Source organism: Chroicocephalus ridibundus, chromosome 2 (genome assembly GCF_963924245.1).
Source record: "Chroicocephalus ridibundus chromosome 2, bChrRid1.1, whole genome shotgun sequence".
NCBI classification, from domain to species: Eukaryota; Metazoa; Chordata; class Aves; order Charadriiformes; family Laridae; genus Chroicocephalus; species Chroicocephalus ridibundus.
Genome location: NC_086285.1, coordinates 114,015,346 through 114,038,158, shown reverse-complemented (window position 1 = coordinate 114,038,158; position 22,813 = coordinate 114,015,346). Strand labels below are relative to the sequence as shown.

Here is a 22,813-nt window from a genome sequence, read left to right as displayed (position 1 = left end):
GCAGAGTTAAAATCTGTTCTGACTTCGCAGTACTTTTTTTCTTCCCACGTCTGATTTTTTGCATCATTCATACCTTCAGTTTTAACAGTTGAGCTTCCAAACTCCTCCCTAGGGCCAGACATGGCACTTGGCATGCAGAGGGGAAGGCTTCTCGCACTGTCTGGCCAGTCCTTCTTCACACAATTCCTGACCAGCATTTATCACTCTTTCTCTTCCAGTTCTGAGCCTCTCCTTAAGCATTTGCGCCAAAGGTAGAATATATTCACCCAAGGGAGACAAGTTCTTCTTAATCTTGAAGGGAGAGCATTGCAAAATGATCCAAATAGTTTCAAAGTAAATAAGGTGTCAGGGTCTCTGGCTAAATGGATGCTATACCAGCTCTTGCTTCATTCTCTAGGGAAAAGCTCTTTGATAATCTAATTGTTAGAGGCAAGAAGGCTCGAATTCTAAGTGTTTGCATGTTAATGCAGAAGGATACTTGATTCCTTCTGTCTACCACAGCACAGTAATTATTATTCATAGTAATTCTGTTGTTAGAAGAAAAGTGCATTATGTGAGCTTCTTTGGGGTTTGGAATAAATCTGCTCGTCACAGAGATGAACCTATTGAAAGTACAAGTCCAGGAACTCTGTTACCACATACACACAATTTCATTGTGTAGTACAGAAAGAATGATACCAATAACTTAAACATATCCCAGAATGATGCTGCAGCCTTGAAGAAAACAAACTGTGAAATGAGTTGTAGTGAATACTAAAAAGTAAGAATAGTTCATCTGTGTAAAAGGATGTGACTAGGCTTTAATGAGAGTTTCAGGAGGCGGGTATATTGTGTCCCAGACCTCTAAAGCAGATGCTGTAGCATAGAAGGTCTTGAATACAATTGCACTCATGACTTAAGCAAAAGATGAACCGATTATTCAATAGATTGTTATTGGTGCATTAATTCACTACGCTGCTGAGAGCCCCTATGGTTTCACCTTGGTTCAGTTACTGTGTATACATTATGCATTTGAGGAAAATGTATAAATCATTCTGCAAGCTTAGTATAACTGTAGCGATTTTGCTGTTTTATGATACTTTAGGTGCTACTTTGTGAAACAATCTTATCAAGCTAGGTGTCATTTGACTGCTGCAACTTGATCATTTTATTTCATTTACTTTATCAAGAGTTGTACTGGAGTAAAGATCTGAGTGAAAAATAAAACAGCACCTTGTAATTCAGTGGCACCTTTCCCCAGAGAACCACTTTCCTCTCTGCACTATTCCGTGCAGACTCTCTGGGCTACAATAGTAGGTTTCACTGCACTGAGGCTACGTGCTCTGAAACTTGTCTTCCTTGGAGTTGGCTCCAGCAATATCCCATTCACGCTCCACCATCCCAAGGCATATCCCAAGATACATACTGTCTGTTACTCATCCTTTCACAGAAATGAGTCCTTGTAGACTTCACCTCCAGGTCTCACCAGTAGATTAGATTTACTCTACCTCTGGGGCTTCACAGTGCTTAATTAACTTTATTTTAAACCATTTCTTTCCATTGTCAAGAGATCTGGAAAGCGGTTTCACTGTAGGTGATATCCGTGTCTTTACCCAACATATTCCTTTAATAGCCATCTCAGTTCAGCCAGAAACCGTTCTTTGCTTGGTCAGTACCAGGCACCACAGATTTTCACAGATCAGCCTCTTTGACTTTTAATTCAGTAGCCAAGACCAACACTCGAAGCAAAGTTTTCAGTGCCACACAGACGTGCTTTGGATATGGTCACTGTCAAAGCAGTAGGTAGAGAAGTTCTGCAAATATCGGTAGCCATTAGGTGTCATTAATAATTTCACTATATAACAGTCATCTGAAGTAGCTATTTGGTAAACTGGGTCACGGAGAGATTAGGTGGCCTAACTATTCAGTATATGGTATGGAGTCACTGGTGAGGGTAGGAACATCATGGACACTAAAATGTTTTCTGTGTGGACACTTACTCTTGCCTAAAGTAAACCAGATTTGTACGCCTGTCACCTGGGTCAGGGGATGGCTGTTAGTGCTTTCCTGGCTTTCTTCCCGCTTCGTTGTTCAGAGTTCTTTATCTGCTCTGTTCTATCTTTATCCACTCAACCACATTCCTGCATAAAGATGTCACGTAGACAAGCGACCTGCAAGCTATTCCTAATACCAATATGGTCGTATCAAGGAGACGATTCTTGTCTGTGCAGGCAGAATAATGTCAGTATGTTTTCCTCTCAGCTGTGCTCCAAATCTCTCACATAAGAGTTAACACAAAGTCAGCGGAAACCAATACATGTGTTTCCACAATATTGCTCCACAGTAAAGTGGATTTTGAATCGGATCCTGAATATTAAATCTCAGGCAAGGCCCTTGATCTCTGCCAGTCTTTGATATATCTGTATAGGACTTTGTGAAAAATAAAAAAATAAAAAATAAAAATTGCAGCAAGTAAGTTCACCTTTTGGTCAACTTAAAGTAGAGCGGTGAAAATGAGAGAACTGTTCCCACAACCTTTGGAAAAGCAATAGCAATTAAATCAAGGCATTGAAAAATCAGAACCTTACTGCTTTATTCTTTTCTCTTTTTGTTGTTTGGGTTTTTTTTTTCTTTTATTTCAGCTAAGTTTAAAAAATACGCAGAAGTTGAGAAATTAGATTTATTGGTCCAAGGTTTGCTTGGAAGTACTTATGTGTTTGGGTGGCTATTACTTTCGGGGCCACCATCTTGCTGCAGCAAGGAAGCAGTTATTAAAAATTAATTACATTGGCTTCTGCTTCAGTTGTAGAATGGAGTTTTTCTGATCATTGCATTTCTCCATAAAAAGGTTATTTTCTTTTGCCTATCTTTAGTTTCTGTTTTCAGCTGTCTCTGTGCCTGAGCCTTCCAGTAGTTTCTAATGTATGTAATTGCAGCATCTGTTTAAGTCAGAGCCCCTGGTTCTTGGCAGTGGCTAAGGAAGGCTTTTGCACTTGATGGAGCTGGTCTGGGAATGCAGTTATACACCTTTGCCAACAATTTCAAACAGTTAGGATAGAAACTGGAGATAATAGGGCTGGAGGAAAACTCCAGTCTTCTCCGAGTGCTACTCCTGAACCTTGTTTTTCCCTCTAGGCCAGCTACAAAAGAGAGACGATGAAAGAAATCACAGTGGTAATTACACAGTTCCAGAAGTTTTCCCTTCTAGTGGGACAATTCTCCTGCGGCCAGCCGTGTTGGTTTTGATAGATTTTATAGTTGGGCCTTACTCTACAAGTGCTATTTATGAAATTTATTTATGTCTTCAGTCCTGAAGGATATAAAAGTGCTTTATATTATCACTATACACAGAAACAATTTATTGACATAAAATAACCTGTCTAGTGGGACATGACTGAAGAGCCATGCACAGAAGAAAATTTGGCAAAGGTTGGCCAAAATCTTTGGGTCACTCTCTTTAACAGAAAAAAAAAATTCATACATAGAGAGAAAGTAAATTTATATACATTATGTAGGAAATAAAATGGAACTTGTCCATATTTCTTAAAATAGCTAAATCTTTTCAATTATCAATGGTGGTTTTGCATGTGGCCTGAGGAATTGCAAGTCTAAAATATTCTGTTTCTGCAGGTTTTTAATTTTTTTTACCTGTTTTTTTAGCGTCTGGTGTTATTGAGAGTCAAAAACCACAGTGCTCCTTTTCAAGGACTTTCATGTAGAAAATTTCACAACTGTAGCAACATAAAAATATCTGGAGCTTGAGACTTTTAATTTTTCTCATCTTATACAAATTTTTAATGGGACATTTACACAAATTAAAGCTCCTGGGTTTTCAGCATTTTTTTCATAAGGAATAATTTATCTCTATAACATATTTGGCAGAGTTCTGCACATAAGTACCAGCAGCGCTTCACTGACTAATTGTATTTATTGTTGTTTCTCAAATTATTATACATCTTTTAGAAGTATGAGAACATTTGTACTAATTACATTAAATCTCTCTCATGGCAACATATGGCAAGAAACAGGGTTGGCAGTGTCATGAGATTCTAAATGGAAGTGAGAGAATGAGTGAGTCTGAAAAGAAGGGCAGGGGGAGATATAATTAGGACTGAGCCAGAAAATAACCCCTTGCTAACAGAGCAGGTAAGTTGATCTGCTTTGGTAGGACCTGATCCTGTTCTCCGTACTGAAGGCAATGGGGGTCTGTGCTGGTGGAAGAAGCATATAACTGTTTCCAGCTTTCCCTGTCCTCTACTCTTAGATGTCTTTTAAAACTCAACTTTAACAGGTGTGCATTTTTGCAGACATGCCACGTGATTAAATATTCAGTATCTAGCCTCTTGTGTTTGAACAATACTGTTTGCATCAGAAAAATGGGAATAAAAACTGGAAAATATTTCTAACGGCATCTTCACACAAAGAAGATGAGAGAGAAAATTTGATGAAAGCCTGGTTTTCAAAGGGATGCCTGAAGCATGTAGCTAGAGGCAAGTTAATGTTAGTTGTAGGCCTTTGCAAGGCCTGTTTACGTTTCCTCTGTAGTCAAAGGGCTGTATGCATGTGCTGTAAAAATTACAAATGCCTACATGGCTCCTTTCAGTCTTTTATCTTACAACATGTGAATGCTACTTGATGCTATGCTCAGAGATGTTTTAAGATCTCCAGCCTCTTTTTAATTGCAGTCAATATACGGAATTCATTTAGGTTGGAACTCGCCCCTTTTGGAGAGTTGCAGACATGCTTGTAGTGGGCTCGTAACCGAGGGAGGGAGAGATGTAAAGCAGAAGAGCGTAGCTGGAGGGCTTCTACACTTCGTGCTCACACAGAGCACATCTGGCTGGAGGATCTGGCTGTGGAAGAGGTGATGCGGGAAAGACTGACTGGGTCTGTATTTCTCCAGATGGTGGTGGCTAGGTCTCCAAATTGTTCTTTGTGACATTCACGTGGGCAGAAATAACAGGGATAGAGGATCAGTTCTTATTTTTTTCTCTGACACATGGGGAAATACCACCAAAATAATTTTAGCCAGCAAGGATAGCCTTTTTACTTGTGTGGCCAGAACTATGTTTTTCTTCTGAATTTAAATGGTTGTTAAAAAAGCTGAGATATTAAAAAAGCTGTGACCATTGATTTTTTTTCCCCTCTGGAAACAAGTTCTAGTCCTGTCAGTGGCAGAACTGATTTCTTGAAGTAAAGAAAGGGATATCCAAAGACTCTACAGTACTCTGACAGGAAGAGAAGCTGTTTAATAAATGTTCTGAAATTCTGCATTGTTAAACTTCTAACACCATGTTAGAAGCTCCATGTCCTTATTCCTAATGCAGTCGAAGTGTAATTGGAGGCGTTTTATCACTTTAATTGGGAGTGTTTTTGTGTGTAGTGTATGCAGAGATAAATATACGTTCTATATCTAATGTTACTGAGAGAGTCGGTGTAATTTAAGGTGGTTTGATTTAACAGTTGGAGATGCATTATGTATTGTATTGCTTAAATTTTTATGGAGATTGGATATGTCATCTGTCTGTTCCAGACACGTTGCATGATATGCCCAGATATGCATTCTTGCTACCTTTCATTTGTGTCACCAGTTCTGGTCTCAGTTTCATCTTGATTTTTCATACATTAATATTTGGCTTTTCTTTCCTTCCATTTCATCTTTTCCACCACTGCCTAATCCTTCCACCATCATGGCAGAAGAAGCTATCACTCCTACACTTATTACCTGTAAGTAACTTCTTTGTCATCAGAGACACGCTTTCTGCCATGTTGTTCCATGCATAAGTAGTGAATGCTGATATTGAAAGTTCCTTTATAAAAACAAACTTTGTAGAAGTTTTACCAAGATAAAAACAACATGGCCAATAATGTAATGAAGTATTTAGCTTTATAGCAGTTTCCTATGCCTCATACTGTGCATTAGAGTCCATTGAATATCCTTATGTAATGAATTTTCTTAATTGAAAAGTAGTAGGTAGAAATATCACTACAATGTGTATGAGAAATTTTCATGCCTAAGTAACTATTTTTAGGATTTATATAGTGGTTTCTTTCTCATTTGTTCTGTTGAACATATAGCATTGGTTAGACACGTACAAGCATTTCCATATGTTGCTGCGTACATATTACTACTTTTTTCATGATTAATGATCATGCATAAACGTCATGAGTTACGGTTACTGGAGTAAATTTCAAAGGAGAGAGCAGTAAAAAATGAGGGCAAGATGAAGCATAACTTTCAGTAAGTAATAACTTTTCATTTTGATACAGTCCTTAGTAATGCCATTATATGATTCTTTGTTTACTCAAAGCCTTTGTTTTGTTCCCTGCTGTCAGCAGGTGATGAATGAGAAGGGTTCTTCAGTGACTTTAGCAAATCCCTTTCCGAGGCTATTCACCTTTTCTCGCTTTCCAGGTACAAGGAGTACATGATAGGTTTTGGATTGGCAAAATATTAATTGCATAGTCACAAAATGAGATGCATTTAAGTTTGTTTGATCTTGTTGGCTGGCAGCAAAAATCAGCTGCCCAGTAGATATCTGTCTTATTTAAAGCTCAGGTTTAAAAGTCATGGGGAACTAGGAGACATTTTTTGTATAATTACAGAAGACGGAGCATTACTTGCATGAGACAGACTGTAGTACTAGTTTTCAGGTACATATGGTAGTACCACGCGCTTGAAAGGAACACATTTCAGTAATGTTTTTATTTAAAAACAATATTTAGTTTCTCCTGTTCCTTTTTAATTACTCCTCAAACTTTTAAAATATTTTTTCAATTAATATTTTGAAAAAGCATCATTCACTTATAGAATTTATGGACAAATTAGTAAATGCTTTCTGGCTTGAAAACTTGGTGAGCAGAACCATGCTTCAAATGAATTAAAGCAACAAAAAATTAAGCCTCTTAGTTGAAATTCCCTAAGACTTCAGAATATATTGAGACTGCTCATTTACTTAGTAATTCAGATTTTATATTACACTATTTGACACTTTACACATAGTACAATTTTTTAAAACTGTTCTTTAAAGCACTGTATTTATGTGAAGGTCAGAAAAAATTATCTCTTCCACAGATACAGTATTTCAAAATTTGTTTCTGTTCTTGAGATGAAAAGACCATATTTTCCATGAAATAGGCCTTCAAAAAAAAATTCAGTGTGGGACTGTTTAAATGTTGTTTTTAAAATGTCAAAATAGTGTAATATAGTAAGTCATGTCGTAAGTTGTTGCCATAATAAGTACATATGTTTAAATTAATACTTTAATGTAATTCATGTCTCAAGGCTAAGTCAAAAAACAAAATTGAAACAAATGGAACATTAAATTCAAAGAAATTGGATTGTATCATTTTTTCCCCTTTATCCACTGACAATGGAAAATAATGTGAAGTTTGAACAGGTTTTGTCCCCAGTTTTGCAATCGTAATATTGGATGTAATAGGGCTTCTTGTGATTACTTGGAGTACTCTCACAGCGGCTTCAAGAAAAGATCTGTCTTTTTGTAAGCATGATACAAATTTGATAACTCTGTAGTTTGGGTACATGAACTCTTCCAGAAGAAATTGTGTGCTCTTGACCTTGTGTTGTTTTGCTCTCTGTCTGGCGAAGGAAGGGAAATAAGAGCCCTGAAAAGAGCAAACAAGATTGGCCCCCGGTAGGAGGAAATATTTTGGACTTAATTCTCCACCTGTTTACGCACCACGCAATTTCACTGAAATTGGAGGAAATCTTACATGAATGCAGAATTCATTACAGTTTTATTTTTAACTGAGGAAGTTGGTGTGGATTATAAAATGTTCTATATTTTGAGAAACATAATCTGAAGTACTCTGCCATTGCTAATTTACCACTTCTATACTGAGTATCATATTCAAATTTACTGATTAGTCATTGTAAATGCAAGCTGTAACATCCAAGCGAGCATCTATGCACTGAAATAGTTACTATTGTCTTGTGTGCTGCTTTCCTTATGTGCCGTGGGCTCCTTTTGCCTAGTAGGCTGCAGTCTCTGCCACTTCTAGATCCATCCTAAATTGAAATTAAAAAAGAAAAAATTGGCAGATGCCTAGAGCTGCTGATGAATCATCAGAGGTGGACCTACAGCTGTGCATATTTGGCAGAGAATTATTTCCATTTTATCTTGTGTTTACTAGTTAGCCAGTCAAGAGACTTTACAGAAAAGAAGTCGAGTACGGCTATTGAGAATTATACTTCGTTTTAATGGGCTTAAGTGCCTCTGCCAGCGCCTTTCCTCCCACTCTTGCTTTCCTCAGAACCGGTGCATTTTTTACCTTTCACCTCAGGCGGGCAGCAGGTATTTTTTTTGGTCTGGCCGTAGTTAGTCCTGTATGAGTTCTTTTCTTCTTAAGATTAGAGCAAATTTAATAGTGCTCATTAACTCTGCAGCAGGTCTTTTGACTTTGCAGTCAATTCCAGAAAAAGGGAAGAATGGAGACGGTGTTGTTAGTGACACTTGTAATGACTGGTGTTCTCAGCATGGCAGCCAGCGCTGGCATGACTGCTTTCTCCTCACGTGTCTTCTGATGGGCCAAACCCCTGCGACATTGGCCACAGAGGAAAAGTACATTAGTAGTTTATTGTGTAATTATGGTTAAATGAGCTAGACAAGCCTGTTGTTCAGGTGACAGCGAGCACCACTGTGCTGACTGATGGCCATTAACTTTCATATTTGGGATTTTCATTTTCATAAAGCTTCTGCCCTCTGAGATCATTAATCATTAGTCGGGAGCTAACATAGCTAAATTCATGCAAATTCAAGCATCAGACGAACAAAAAGAGGGCTTGGAGCGTCTGAGTTTACTGGAGACACTAGCGCCTGATAGAGATTTTGGGGAATTCAGTTTACCCCAGATTCTGGGGCAGATAGTTACAAATTGTAGCTGTTAGAAGTTGCTTTCAAGAAAAGGCTTCATTACATTGCTATGAGTAGGATGTACACGCAATTAAAATACAAGGTTGAGCAGGTAGCTTTTGATGTTGTCCTCAGTTTGAACTTGATATCAAAATGGTATGTTATGATTATTATTGAAATTAAGTACTTATGCAACAACGGGGCTGCACAGCAGTTAGGTGCATAGTATTAGTCTATTTTTGTGCCTTTTCACAAGTCGTTTCAACTTGTGAAATGTGAAGTAGGGAAATAGGAGACAATTATTGCCGAGAATTCTTATAACATAGTAATCATGTTGAGATCTTACTAGTATGAAATCTGATATTGTCTGTCCCAGCACCAATTAGTTAGGTGGCTTAGGACGGAAGTGCTTCACAGGTACGTCCTCTATATGGAAATCTCAATCCAGAAGCCTAATACAATTTTGAAACATTACTAAAATGGACTATATAGGAGTAGAGGTCCTGTTGCTTGGTACTTTATGTATGATTGAAAGAGGGCAAAATTGCTCCTACAAGAAGATTAATTGTACCAACATTTAGCTTTTTTATATAAATGTGAATAAAAACAAACCCTCCTTTTCATGAGAATTTGGTGGTTTGGGTCCCAGTTGAAGTACACGTTTCTTGTGTACCTAACTTGAGCTCAGGAGCCTCTGAGTCTGTTCTCAGTTTAGCTATCTCTGTGTCTCTTGCTTCGCTAGCAGATTTTCAGTGTTGGCTTCTGGAGCTCTGTATGGAGACTTAATTTGTGGCTCATTTCCCCAATTCCGTTGCAATTGACCTAGTACTTATGGCAGAAAGCACAAGGTTAGCAGATTTGCAAAATGACCCTAATAATCAGAGTCATAAAATTTCCAAAAAAATCAATGGTGTTGAAACTCTTAAGAGTGATTTCTGGATAATTCCAGGAAATACGCAGTCATCATGTTTAAAACTTCTGTAGTAATTTGTAAATAGTGAGAGAGGTTAGAAGCAGCCCTGTATTCTCAGCTGCAGCTGCCCCTGGAACTGGAGTAAGTTCGTCAGTTAGCATCTTGCAGATGGAGGAGAGCACTGAACAGAAAAACGGGAATGCGTTTGAACTGTTTGATGTTTTGATCCATTAAGACTACGCTTATGATCTCTTCTGAATCTTTAAATATGCATAGTTACATAGACTTGTAGCTCAGAATCATGTAACCCAAAATAAAAGTGGATTACTGTAATTGTTTTGTAAGCTAGACTTAAATGATTTGGGGATGTCCCATGAGTTTTGTTGCATCTGGCAAAGTCTAGAATACCGAAATCTTTGGATAATATGCAGTGCCCAAAATAGCAAGGAGGGTGTTTTACTAAGTCACCATTGCTGAAAAATACATTTGTGGGCTGTGTACCGTATGCTTTGAGTACAGAGGTACAAGATCTAGCTTTCATGCACAGATACTAAGCAATCTCAGAATTAGAATTTTATTTTTAATTAAAATACACCACATCATTTTTAAATATCTGTCTGAAGGCATTATTTCTTACACTGATTCCTTTTATCTTCCGATTCTTTTGGATCTAATTGTATTGCTTTATAACCAAGGCTTAAGTTCCTATTTCTCTGTAGAAAAATTATAAATAATCCTTAACACTCAGACCACCACTAAGTAAATCCTTTTATTTTTATTTTATTAGCTCTTTCCGTAGTATGTGAGCCCCCCGGGGCAGTGACCCGACTATATGAAATAGCTTTCTTGAGGTGCAACACAGATCAGATCATTCATGTGGTGGAATAGCTCTGCTTTAGTTCATCTTTTCTGGGCATGTTTAGATACTCACTCCAAGTTACTTTTCCAATACCTACAGGTAGGAAACCCATAGTCATTTCTGAAGTTACCGAGACTTTTCAAAACTACATTAGCCCAGATGTGTTGAGTGAGAAACCATAATCTGTAGTGTGCTGCAAGTTTGGGTTTTTCCAAATAAATGGGTACTACAGAGAGAGTGGGGTGACATATCAGAAGTGAATGATTGCTATGCCAGTCACACAATCGCAGTCAGTTACTGTCCTTGCTCCCTCAGTGTCAAGCAGTAAATTTGCAGATGAGCTGGAGTTTGGAGATTTTTCTGTCCTTAAAGGGGCAGTTTCAGTTTACAGTGCTTGTTTTGTGAAGGTACCAGACATTTAGTGTGGGAACCAATGTAACTCTAGGAAAAATAAATGCTTATGCAGTCTAGAGACATCTTGGTTCTTTCCACATTAATAAAAGCTTTGTCTTGCTTTTCTAAACAGGGATTTGAATTGAATACTGAGATTGCTTTTAGAAGTTGTGGATTCCATATACTCTTGACGGATAAACCTGAAAGCCTATCTTTATTATATATAACACTGAGACATAATGCATACATTCAGGAGGGGAAGAGAAGATAGGGACAGGTGCATGTATTAAAGAAGTTACTGTTGTATTTGAGTATTTGTATTGCTGTCCCATATTGATTCTTGTTCAGTTAGTGTTACCAATTTACCAGGGTGGACTGTATTCTCTATAGAATTGTGGGTTGAATTAATTCCGCAATTAGCCTGTTGACATTGTTTGGAGCTTCCTAAAAAATTTGGTTCCCAAATCTGTCATGCCTACTGTCAACAGCAGTCATTCTAGGCACTGAGATTTTGCCATTATCTACCAGCATTGTTGAGTTAGACTTTCAAAGAGGGTCTAAGGTGTATCATTTTCATTCACTTTTTTAAAGACTTTTCCCTATGGAAAAAGGTGCAATTCATGCGTTTTTTACTCTGGAATTGTATTTCTATATACATAGGTAGCTCAAAACTGACTTCAGATTCTTTAATTTTAAATATCCAAACAGGAAGAAGAGTTTTTCCTTATTTTAGTATTCGTATTTATTGTAGAAGAAGGCTCATAGCATTGGAAACTTATTTTCCCTAAACCCCAAACCTGCCATTACACTTTGTGTGACTGTAAATGTGTTAACAGTAAAGAAGCTACACTGCATATTAAGACCAAAACTCATTTCATAATTTATGTTGCTAAAGGCTTGTATTTTTCCTGAAAGACTGAATTGCTAGTTTTCAAAACGGCTTAGTGAAACATTGAACCGATCGACAGATGTCTGCAAAAGGCGGGACTACAAGGAATAAGGTGAATTTTGTATTGTATCTCTCCTGGTCTCAAGAAGGACAAGCAGCAGAAAAATGCTTAAAGAAAAATGGATAGGAGAAATCATATGGTGAATCTAGCCTAAAACTTGTTTGCTCCAGTAAACCACAGGCTTAATCACTTCTGTGATACCGATAAGAACAACTGTAAGGAGATGTTCTTGTCTATTGAGTGAAATCAGCACAGGGCACTGAGGTGTTGTAGTCATTAGTTTTACAATAACTTCTATTCACTGGTTTTGTTTTTGTTTGAGCTTCTTATCTGTAGTCTTTTCTCTGGCCCCTGAATCCCATGGGAGATACCAGCTGAAATGCCTTTGTAGAGCCTAACTGCAGAGGTTACGGACAGGTTAATGATAATTCACCTCAAGGTAGCATCTGTTAGTGTTCACTCTTAATTTCACAATGAAAACATTCTAATCTTGGCTCCTTTTCCTTCTTCTTTTCATTTCCTTTCTTATCTACAGTGTTCCCTTGAAGTTCCCGTGAAGTCTAGACTGACAGATCCCTGGAGAGAAGAACAGGGGCCATTTGGTTTCCGTAGTGTCTAGCTGCCCAAAATGATCATTCGTTTCCAAATTTTCTTTCTCGGTCATTGTTTTCCTGCAATGAATTACCTAACTCTGGCGTGAGAGGATCAGGAACTGTAGCTCAGTTGCTTTCTTCTGTCACTCCTGGGCATTCTGTCCCTCTGCCTCCATTTGTGAGAGTCTGTGCAAGGATTCTATCTCACCAGGGTCCTTCCTAATTTCAGGGCTATAGCCCACATGCAAAATGTAGCTGGGACGATTGCATCAGCTGTGAAATTGACCCTCACAAAAACTACTCAAGCAAAGAAACAGAGGAATGGACTGTACTGTGTGCTTACAAATTCAGCAAAACCTGGCATTTCATCAGTCCCAGACACCCTGTTGCAAAAGAAAATCTTGTACAAGATTTATCATAGATATTAGAATCACGGCTTTATTTCATTTACAACTGTGTGAGAAAGGTTTTTTTATCACTACTACTATTATTATTAGACTGCAGCTTTTAGTGTATGCTACGGAGAGGAATCTGTAGGACTGTCAGAAGAGTCTTGCATAGTTCTGTTAGTTAACTCCTGTGCCAACCAGACAGCAGCGGCGATCCAAATAACAAGAGGTAGTAGATGGAATAGAGCAGAGTTTTGTAGCGCTTGTGCCATGAACTACCTGCTCCTGTGAGTACTGAGCTGGTAAACATAAAGAAGCACATTTATTTTTCTTTTTAGCAGCTGAAACTCAGGACCGCTTCTGCATTTGATCTGAGATCCCTCGATAAGACCTTGAACCAAATGTCTAGGGGTAGCTAAATTATACTCAGTTCACCTGCAGAGGGAGTTAGCTTCTCTCCTTCTTTCTCATTCCCCGATTCCTCTGGTCCTAAAGACACAAGTTAGAGCTACCAGGGGCATCTCTGGCTTGTCTGAAGGAAAGGCAAAGCAAAGCATTTGCTAACCTGCACATTTCACAGTTGTGCAGGAATGAGAGGATCAGCTGATTTAGAGAATTACACGGCTCCACATAGAATCATAGAATTGCCTAGGTTGGAAGGGAACTTTCAGATCATCTAGTCCAACCATCAACCTAACTTTGACAAAACCATCACTAAACCATATCTCTAAGCATTATGTCTACCCGTCTTTTAAATACCTCCAGGGATGGTGACTCAACCACTTCCCTGGGCAGCCTGGTCCAATGCTTAATAACCCTTTCAGTGTAAAAATTTTTCCTAATATCCAGTTTAAACCTCCCCTGGCACAACTTGAGGCCATTTCGTCATGTCCTATTGCCTGTTACTTGCGAGAGGAAACCGGCCCCCACCTGGCTACAACCTCCTTTCAAGTAGTTGTAGAGAGCGATAAGGTCTCCCCTCAGCCTCCTTTTCCCATTGCAAAGTGATTGTGTGCTTTCCTCCTGCGTGGTGACGTCAGTAGCCCAAAGTACATCTTCCAGTATGGATTTGGCCAACGTGTTCATCTTGGGTATAATAATGTATGCATATTGGCTGCAGCAAGTAATGGTTTAGGTAGGCTAGATACATTTTAGTTTGCTTAAAAACGTGTGTTGGATTATGCTTTAGGTATAATGGAATGTATTTTGCAGTTTATGGTCCTGTTTGGCAATTGTCCATGGAAGGGTCACTTCAGAGGGACTAGGTTCATGGCTTACAGTGTTTTTTCAAAAGCAGGTGAAATACTGAATGCTTTGTATTTCCTGAGATTTTTAAGGTAAGATTGTCACGTTTCTAATGCGTCATAGAATACAGCCCTGATCCTTAGCTGTAACATCCGGGTGTTACTGGCAGTAGAACTTTGCTTTCTGCTTAACAAATAGGGAAGAGTCACGTCTGCATTTTAATATTTTCCAGATTAAGATTATAGAAGATATTTTAAACTAAGAAAAGAAGAGAAACACATAAGGATATTAGTAAACTGTGGTGATTACCTAATGCATGGTTAAGAAAAATAAATGAAAATGAGAACAGGGTACATTGGTTGCATGTTGAGTCCTAATACAGGCTTCCAGCAAGAATGGGTTTATTTTTTTCCTGAATAGGTTACTGCAGTTTCAGCTGCCTTTTCTCGGAACCCTGTAAACTTATTTTGAAGCAGGAGTACTGTGTGTTCATGGAAGTGTCTTGTCCAGTTCCCTGTCCACGAAGGGTTTTATCTAACTTACTCCTCAGATCCTACTGTTGCTGTTTTCCTTCCAGCTTCTTTTTCAACAGTAAGGTGTTGCGCCCAGCTCTTAATCCTGCCTTCTTATTCTACTGACCATTTCCTTTTTCATCTGTTTCTCTTCTTCCTCTGCTCCTCCTTTTACTTACTCCTCTTTTCCTTTAGCCCCTTTTCCTTCCCCCCGTCCTTCTCTGCCAATACTGTATTGGCTGTCCTGTCCTGAAAAATATTTCCTTAAAATTGCTTTATTTTCACTCTGTATGCTCTGCTTTGTCTCCAGAAACTTAGTGCAAGCTGCCTAGTCACTTGTTCTTGCTCCATGCCTTACCATCTCTCTCCTCAGAACCTGTAGATGGAAGGAGAGGCATATCTGAGAACATCAGAATATCCTTCTGTTATTGTGCAACCTTTTTTTGTAATTCTTTTTATTCTTGATATTTACTAAGTGTCTGTTGCTTAGATAGACTTACTCTGTGGGAACATTTAATACGGTAAAATTAAGGAAAGACTGAGTTACGTGTCTACATGAGAATTTTCTTGCATTGGGGATTGTTTCTTTATTTTCATGGGAAAACAGCAAACTTTTTATTTGCTCATTTTTTCATATCTAAAAATTGATTTTGCGAAGGCTTTAAAAATATTCACCTCCAGGTTGAAACTTAGCATGCAAGATTTTACATTCAAAAAACAAAAAAAATTATCTTAAGCAATTGAAAATGATGTCACCGTGGAAGTTGCAATGTGATGTTAATTATAAAAAGTGTACTTAAACACCCATGGTACTGTGTATTTACTTATGTCAAAACAAGGTAATGCTTACTGTATTAAGAATAGCTTTTCATTTTATGATTGCCTGTTGTTCTTTGAATCATAACCTTCACTCGTTTCTTTAATTTAGGAGAAAAAGCCATTAAACATAGATACTTCCTGAAAGTGTGTGCTGCATGAAAGCTTTAATTAAATCTACAAGTAAAGCTTTAAAAGAACAAGAATCAAATTAATTGCAACAAGGAGCATGCATTTATTTCTGTGACAGGCCTTTCCGCGTTAGAGAAAAGGCAATCTGTGTACCCTTATCTGAATTAGTAAACTCAATATCACTTTTCATTAGCATGGTAGGTCATTGCCATGCGTCTTCAGCGTGACACTGTTTACATGTTAATGACCTCACAAATAGAGTCTGTTCCAAGCGGTTTGCAGTAGTAGAAAGTTGTAAATCCATGAAGTGGAATAAACTGTCCTCTGCTTTCTGCATCATTGCTTCTTGCGAGTTCCCCTCTAGACTGAGCTTCATAATGAGGCAGCAGTATAATTAAGGCAAATTCAGTAAATGCAAATAGGGCAAAAGGATTTATGGCTGATTATGGTTGTTATAGCATACCTGAAATAAATTAATTTCTAAGCATCGTTATTAGTTGACTTTTCAATTACATGGAGTCTAGAAGTAGAAGGTATTGTTCACAAAAAATGTTCATAGCTTAAGTTAGCGAGTGTGGGTCCATGATGATGTATTCAGATTTACAAAGTGCTGACATACCCATGAAAAAACCACAGAAATAGTCAGTAGAACGTATTGCTTTAGTTGTTTCATGTATGGTTGCTTTGTATTAGATGAGATTTTTAAGATTATAAATATGTTTTTTTCCCCCACTGGATAATGTAATGAAATCAGCATGCTCCCTAAAATCATATCCTTAAAAGAAAATGTCATATTTACATCTGGTAATTTGACTAGACAGTGGAAAGCTTCACTGCTTTAAAATCTTGGCATGATAAAGCCAACATGAAATGAGTAAAACAAACTCAGCATAGCCACTTAAATTTGATTGCCTAAAATATTTAAAACAAGGACCATTCTGATACCCTGCTGTGTGAATTAATTTAAGTGCTGAATGCCCTCAATTCCTATTGACTTCAGCACTTTGCAGAATCTGGTCCCGTATTTGGATGTCTCAGCCCTGCCATAATAAAAAGCCTGTTTTTCACTGGTCATATGCAGCTTATACCTGGGATTGCAAGACATATACTCTGCCGTTCTGCCTGCAACAACCTTGGGAGTTGCTTTGCAGACAGAGAGTAATGGTTTCTACTTTAGTTGCTCACCTAATATGCAAAGCAAGTTTAATTATATGCTGTCCAACCCTCTCTGCTACATATTTTTCCACGTGCTGGTTCTGGATGAAATACATACTGTCTACGTGCAGAGGTTACTAGTAAGTATACAGTGCCCCTGGAAGCATTTATGGCTAATCTTGCCCTCAGCATGCATAATGTAGCTAAGTACTAATTAAAGGTTAAAGAATAGGGATCCATCTTTTCTCTGCCCGGTGAGTAGAGGAATTGGTTCTCCATGGGGTCAGATGCTACTTTCAATTGAACAGAATTGCTGGGATGCTGCAAAACCTAACTACATGAGACTAAAATTCGAGAGACTCCAGATTTTCTCACAGCACAAGAGAGGACTAATAAATCACTGTCTTGTGTTGTGTAATGAATTAGCTGTTCTACTGTGTTTCATATAAATATGTAATGCTGCAAGGCATACATGGGTAGAATGTAGATTTGATTTCATAAGGGACATTTTTTTTGTCCTGCATACTGACGTCTGAAAATTGTCTGTCTCCCAGGCGTACATTTTGCTATTAAAGAGAGCTAGAGTTCTGGCAAGGCGATAAAGTCACCACAAACATTGTAGCCCTCTCTCAGATCCCAGTAATAGCTGATTAAAGCAGGTTTTGATTACTTCTAAGTACTGCCATGACTGCTGCCATGCAATATAAGTGACACTAACTGGTGAGTGATGGAGCTGCGGTGGCAGATAAAAAACTTGGCCATTCAGTGGAAGTCTGTCTTTTTAGGGCTACAATTTCCGCACAATTTACAGAGGTTTTGTAATTTTAATATTAATACTTCTGCAAAACCTTTCACACCAGAATGGACTATAACTTTGCAGTTCGTTGAAGTCATCCTTTCAGAAATCCTGGTGTTCACTTCTTTCTTGTAGGTTTCTTCCTGACATAAAAATGTAATAATAGCAATCGCTTTTTAAATAAGCATTCAAATAGGTTATGGAAAGAGCATGGGAATCAAGAGGTCTGGTTTCTGCCACCAACTTGCTGATGAAAGTTCTTAAACCTTTGGGCGCCGTATTCTCCTCAGTAATTAAGTTTTGATTGCTATTAACTGCTGCAAAGCAGTGGTATCAGGACTATTGGAGGTCTGATAATCAGAGAAGCGGAGTGCTTCATGCTTCCTTTATCATCACTTAGGTTTGAGAAAATTCTGTCTTTGTGTTTCTAAGTAGAAAGGCATCACTGCCTGAAAATACGTGTTGTTGGAATATTAGTACTTGAAAATCGGTGATGGAGACATCACCAGCGAAGGCAGGATGAGCCACATATGCTTGCGGAAACACATGTTGTCTTATGAGTAGCCCTTGCAAAAGCACCAGGGGAGGTGTAAAGCGTTTTCTCTGACACTAGCTGCTTTGACACTTCAGTGGCTGCAGCGCTGCCTCCTTTCCCACAGTGGGAGTAATCAGCATCTGAGCTTTACTGCTTGAACTCTTGTGCGTGTGGATTACTCTTTTGACAAAAAGAAATAATCATTATTTAAAGCCCAGATAATCCAGTAGTAGGTTCCTCGGACAAAGGTGAAAACAGTTAAACAGAATAATACAATAATTCAGCATCTCATGATTTTCAGAAATGCATAAATAAAATAACTGAGCACAATCTAACACTTAAAGTCTAATCATTTGCTGTCTGATTAGAAGTCAGGTAGCCATAGGGTGAAAATAAGATGGAAAAGGTCATATGATTAAATTAACTGCATTCAGACAGGCAGTACTTATGAAGGTTTTTTGCTATGATTAAAGAAGATCAACAGTAAGTCAAGCAACTAAGATCAAGTTAGTGACCCTTAGAAAGGGAAATTAACCTCAATGATAAATAAAAGGTTACTTGTCCACTACGAACACTCCAAGATATGCTACTCTTGGTTAATCACATCTTTCACTTTCAGCGATGGACTCTGCATGTAACTGCCATTCTCATTATTTACAGAGGAATGCACATCTTTAATACAGGACCCAAATATTAAACTTATTTTCCCTTTACCTTTAACTCATACTGCTTTTTAGTAACGCAGGAAATGCCTACTGTGGTCCTAGTGCTTATCCCATTAATATCCTATTGAATTTGTCACTGATTTCATATTTTGTTGTAAACAGATTCATCTGAGCAGCGCTGTTTTCCGCATCACTTAATCTCTTGTAGGTGTTTCCAATCACTACGTTATTGCCTGGTGGGTTAAAAATATTGACAACAGGTTAACATTTTGGTCACACGATTCTCCCTTTTTAATGCTGGGTGTCTTTTCCTTTTGTGGACATTCTTGGGAGCCTAGTTTTTCCTGCTGTGTCCTGCCAGAGTCAGAGTGTAATGAAAATCTAGGCTAAATTAATAGCGTAGGATTTTCATATCTCTTGCATTCGACTAATCATGGAAAATCTAGACTTTTATAGTCAAATTGGTTCTCTTTCTCGAAGTCTTTTAATGTGACTCAGGAAGTGCAGTGGTCCAAAGAGTTGTAAAACCCAATGAAAAGTCACTTGGTGTTATTTTGGTACTTGTGAATTTGCTGTGAATGAAAAACTGCTCTGTCTTTCATTATCTGAGAGTCAAGAAATAAATATATACTGGGGTCACTAACCAGGAATGAAAACACAGCAGGAAAGGTCACTGTCCTGGTTCATGAATGCTGGTTAGTCACCAGAAGTTTAAAGCTAAATTGGCCTGTGTTCATCTTCCCTGTATCTCATTAGCCTCTGCAGTGCCTGTGATCAAGAATTTTCCTGTTGGGATCTTCTCCATAAATATTCGTGCAGATCTTGTCTGTTTGTCACAAAGGGATCTCCATGCATGTTAGCCACTTGTCATTTTGTTAATTTCTGTGTGCTTGGTTTCTATTTGGTGTCGAGAAATGTGCCCTTTGCAGATGTAACAGTGGGATGTGGCAGAATGGCTTTGTCTTTCTGAGGAAAGACAGTGATGGGGTGACTTTTTTGTTGCCTGTTTTGCTGTCAGATAGTTTACTGTCAGACAGTAAACCAAAACAGCTATTTTTAGAACATTTACAGGCCAGTCAGAGTGGGTTGCATATTTAAAAGCATGGTATAGTTACAACAAAACAAGAACTAGTTAGATGATTACTCAGAGTTTATGCATTTTGAAGTGGCATCATCCACTCAACGTTGAGTAATCCATGAGAAATTGGATTGAGATAGTAAATAAACCTACGTCACGTGCTACTTCTTCAGTATCAACTGACTAAATGTTAATGCCATGGTTCTTCCTGCTCTCTGCAGGCTGTTGTTTCATTGCATTGTGTCCTACAATGGTACTGTTGCCTTAAAAGAAAAAATCTTTTATTTCCTTGTCTGTCCAAGGTCAGCAAGAAGGAGAATACTAGTTTGTGTCATGTGCATGCAAGTCATTGCTCAGGAGTGAAATGTTAAAGAGAGGTTGAGCAGACCAGTAAATGTCCTAGAAGTTCAGATACTGTTAGTTTGCCCTTGCTTTAGCTAGTGAGAATGATTTGACAGCTGTACTTTGTAGTTTCTTCCTTCTGGAGCATGTGATTGTGCTTTGATAGCAACCCTTAATCTATTATTAATGCAGTTGTATGTAGATCAAAACTAAAGATCCTTAGTCATGTCAGAAAGTAATGCTAGTCTATTTTTATATCATTTGAGGATGTATCTGAAGTGAAGGAAACGAAGTGCCGGAGTACTAATGTCAGGTATTTCATACCTCTGTTCCTCGATGCAAGCTGTAATCTGAAGCTCTGTGGGTGTGCGTGTACGTGTGCACTGCACAATAAACCTCCTCAGGTTTTTATGCCAAGAAACTAGTAAATAAGCGCCTCCTTTGAGTCTTTTCCATTTGTTGATTTTGAGCTGTGGCTTTTTATCAAGCTTTGAAGAAGAGAATGTGAGACTTTTTGGGGTGAAGTCTTAGTAATATCTAGTTGCCAACATTTTGATGATATAACATGTATATCAGCTTTCAAAATTAAGGGGGTTAATTTAGTCTTGTGACTTTCTCTAATAACATGATTATTGCAGGTTATTTTGGAAGTAACGCAGTGCGGGTTATGTTCACTCTCCCATTCTGAAATGGGTTTTTTATGGGTTTAAGACAATGTGACAAGCTATAAAATTTTACTGCAGAAGAACACATGGCCTTCTATGACCTCATCTTCCAACAAGCTTTCCCCTTCCTTTTGTTCATACTCCTTTGAGGTCAGACAATGTCTGCATGGATGATCTTTAAAAAGCAAGCCATTCGGCTCTTTGCATTGCTGTCTCATAACTCAACAAAACTTTTTGAGAAGAAAATTTGGAGGCCCGTGCTGGGGTGCTTCAAGGGGGCTTAATTCTGCTTGTTACAAGTCTCAAGACATAAGGTGTTTACAGCTTACCAGCTTTATTGCAGGAGACACCAGATAGTGTATGTAGACACCAGATAGTAAGACATGAGACAAATGGCTGTGAACTGGTAAGAGCCTATGGGCCCGTGTCATCCCACTGACTTCCTGATACCTTCGTGGAAGGCCAGTGTGTCCTTGGCCACTGAGTCCCTCCTGCAGATTGTAAGACAGGTGGACACTAGCATACGTGCTAGCTTCTTGAGTGTGATGGTTAACATGGATCTCCCAGGAAACCAACCCCCCTGGGCTTTGGGATGATCATTCTCAGTTTCACCGGAGGGTCAGGAGGAAGTCAGAGCATGCACCTGGCTGCTGGGGCTAATGAGCATTCCTGGGTTCCTCAGTTTAGCCATGAGCTGGGAGACCGTTGTATGCTTTGTCAAGGAACGAATGTGCCCTGAAAGGGAACAGCTAAGGAAAACAGATGTCCTGGAAGGCAAACTACAGAAAGAAAATATCTGTGAGACTGAGGCAGTACTTTCAGTAGAAGGAAAAACATTGAAAATCCTCACCTGACAGTGCCTCAGATGCTGACAAATTTCCCTCACAGCACAACATCCACAAGTATCCGTTTGACGAGAGAAATAATTAGCTGGTACCACATGGACTGTAATTCGTGGTGATACAGCAGCAAAGGTATGCTGTGGAAGGAGAAGTTAGTGGGATCCTTCTCCTCTTTGACCCAGTACCCACACACCTTGTCACGACATTGTGCCAGACAGTCACCCTTCTAGTGTTGCTGAAGTGGAGATGGGTATAGCAGGAACTTGAGACCTGTCACCTGTTGTGGCATGCTGTGATGCTGTGAGTTCCTCTTTTTCCACATGACATAAAAAGCTTTGGAGAGACAGGTGGCAGAGGTCCACAGAAGCTTCAGAGTGGCCCAAATTTGAAGTTGCAGCTCTCGGTGTTTTAGTCCGTAACATAATGCAACAAGACATTCTGTTATTACATTCTGCCTTTGCAAATCTAAGGGAATGGGACAGCGTTATGTTTCCTTCACCGTCTAGTCAGCGCCGCTGCAAGACAGTGTCATATCTTTTATTACTGATACTGGAAAATTTCCTACAGTAGCTAATTTACTAGTGAAATATAGACATTTAAACATGTCAGCTGCATTTTTTTTCTTCCTATATGTGTCTTGGAGTTTATATACAGATGGCATTTTTACGCTTATATCTAATAGCTATTAAAATTTTCCTGTGCCTTATTTCTTTTGAATGTCTCTTTACCAAGCCTGTCAGCTTTTCATCACTGAAGCTAAAAATAAATGTTTATACATAAATCAGAAGAGATTGAAATTACGGGTTGATTCACAAATAGAAAAAAGAAATTACACGGCTTTCATTAATTATTCCATGGATACTTTTGTTTGTAGGAGTGGTGCATTAAGCATCTATTTTTTTCAGTCCTGAAGAAAGTTAAGTAGCTGAAAACAGGCGATTAGAGAGAAACAAGCCAAAGTTGCACATTGCATTTAGTCACAGGAAATATCACTTTTTGTATTACACTGAGAGAGGGATTGCATATCCACAGCTGGAATTTTTGCTACCCCTTATTGTAGCAGCAGCAGCTGCCATTTTTC

At 38.5% G+C, this 22,813-nt stretch overlaps 1 protein-coding gene across 11 annotated transcripts in view; it reads left to right on the top strand.

Annotated features, from left to right (window-relative positions):
* Window positions 1-22,813, top strand: part of PTPRM (protein tyrosine phosphatase receptor type M) — a 481,345-nt gene that overhangs the window by 323,096 nt on the left and 135,436 nt on the right. For 5 of the 11 annotated variants that reach the window (XM_063326578.1, XM_063326580.1, XM_063326575.1 and 2 more), the window contains one exon: window positions 5,677-5,706. The exons of the other annotated variants lie outside the window; for them this stretch is intronic. In XM_063326578.1, coding sequence (XP_063182648.1) covers window positions 5,677-5,706 — 30 coding nt within the window. The remainder of the gene's footprint in view (window positions 1-5,676; window positions 5,707-22,813) is intronic. 11 annotated transcript variants of the gene reach the window in all.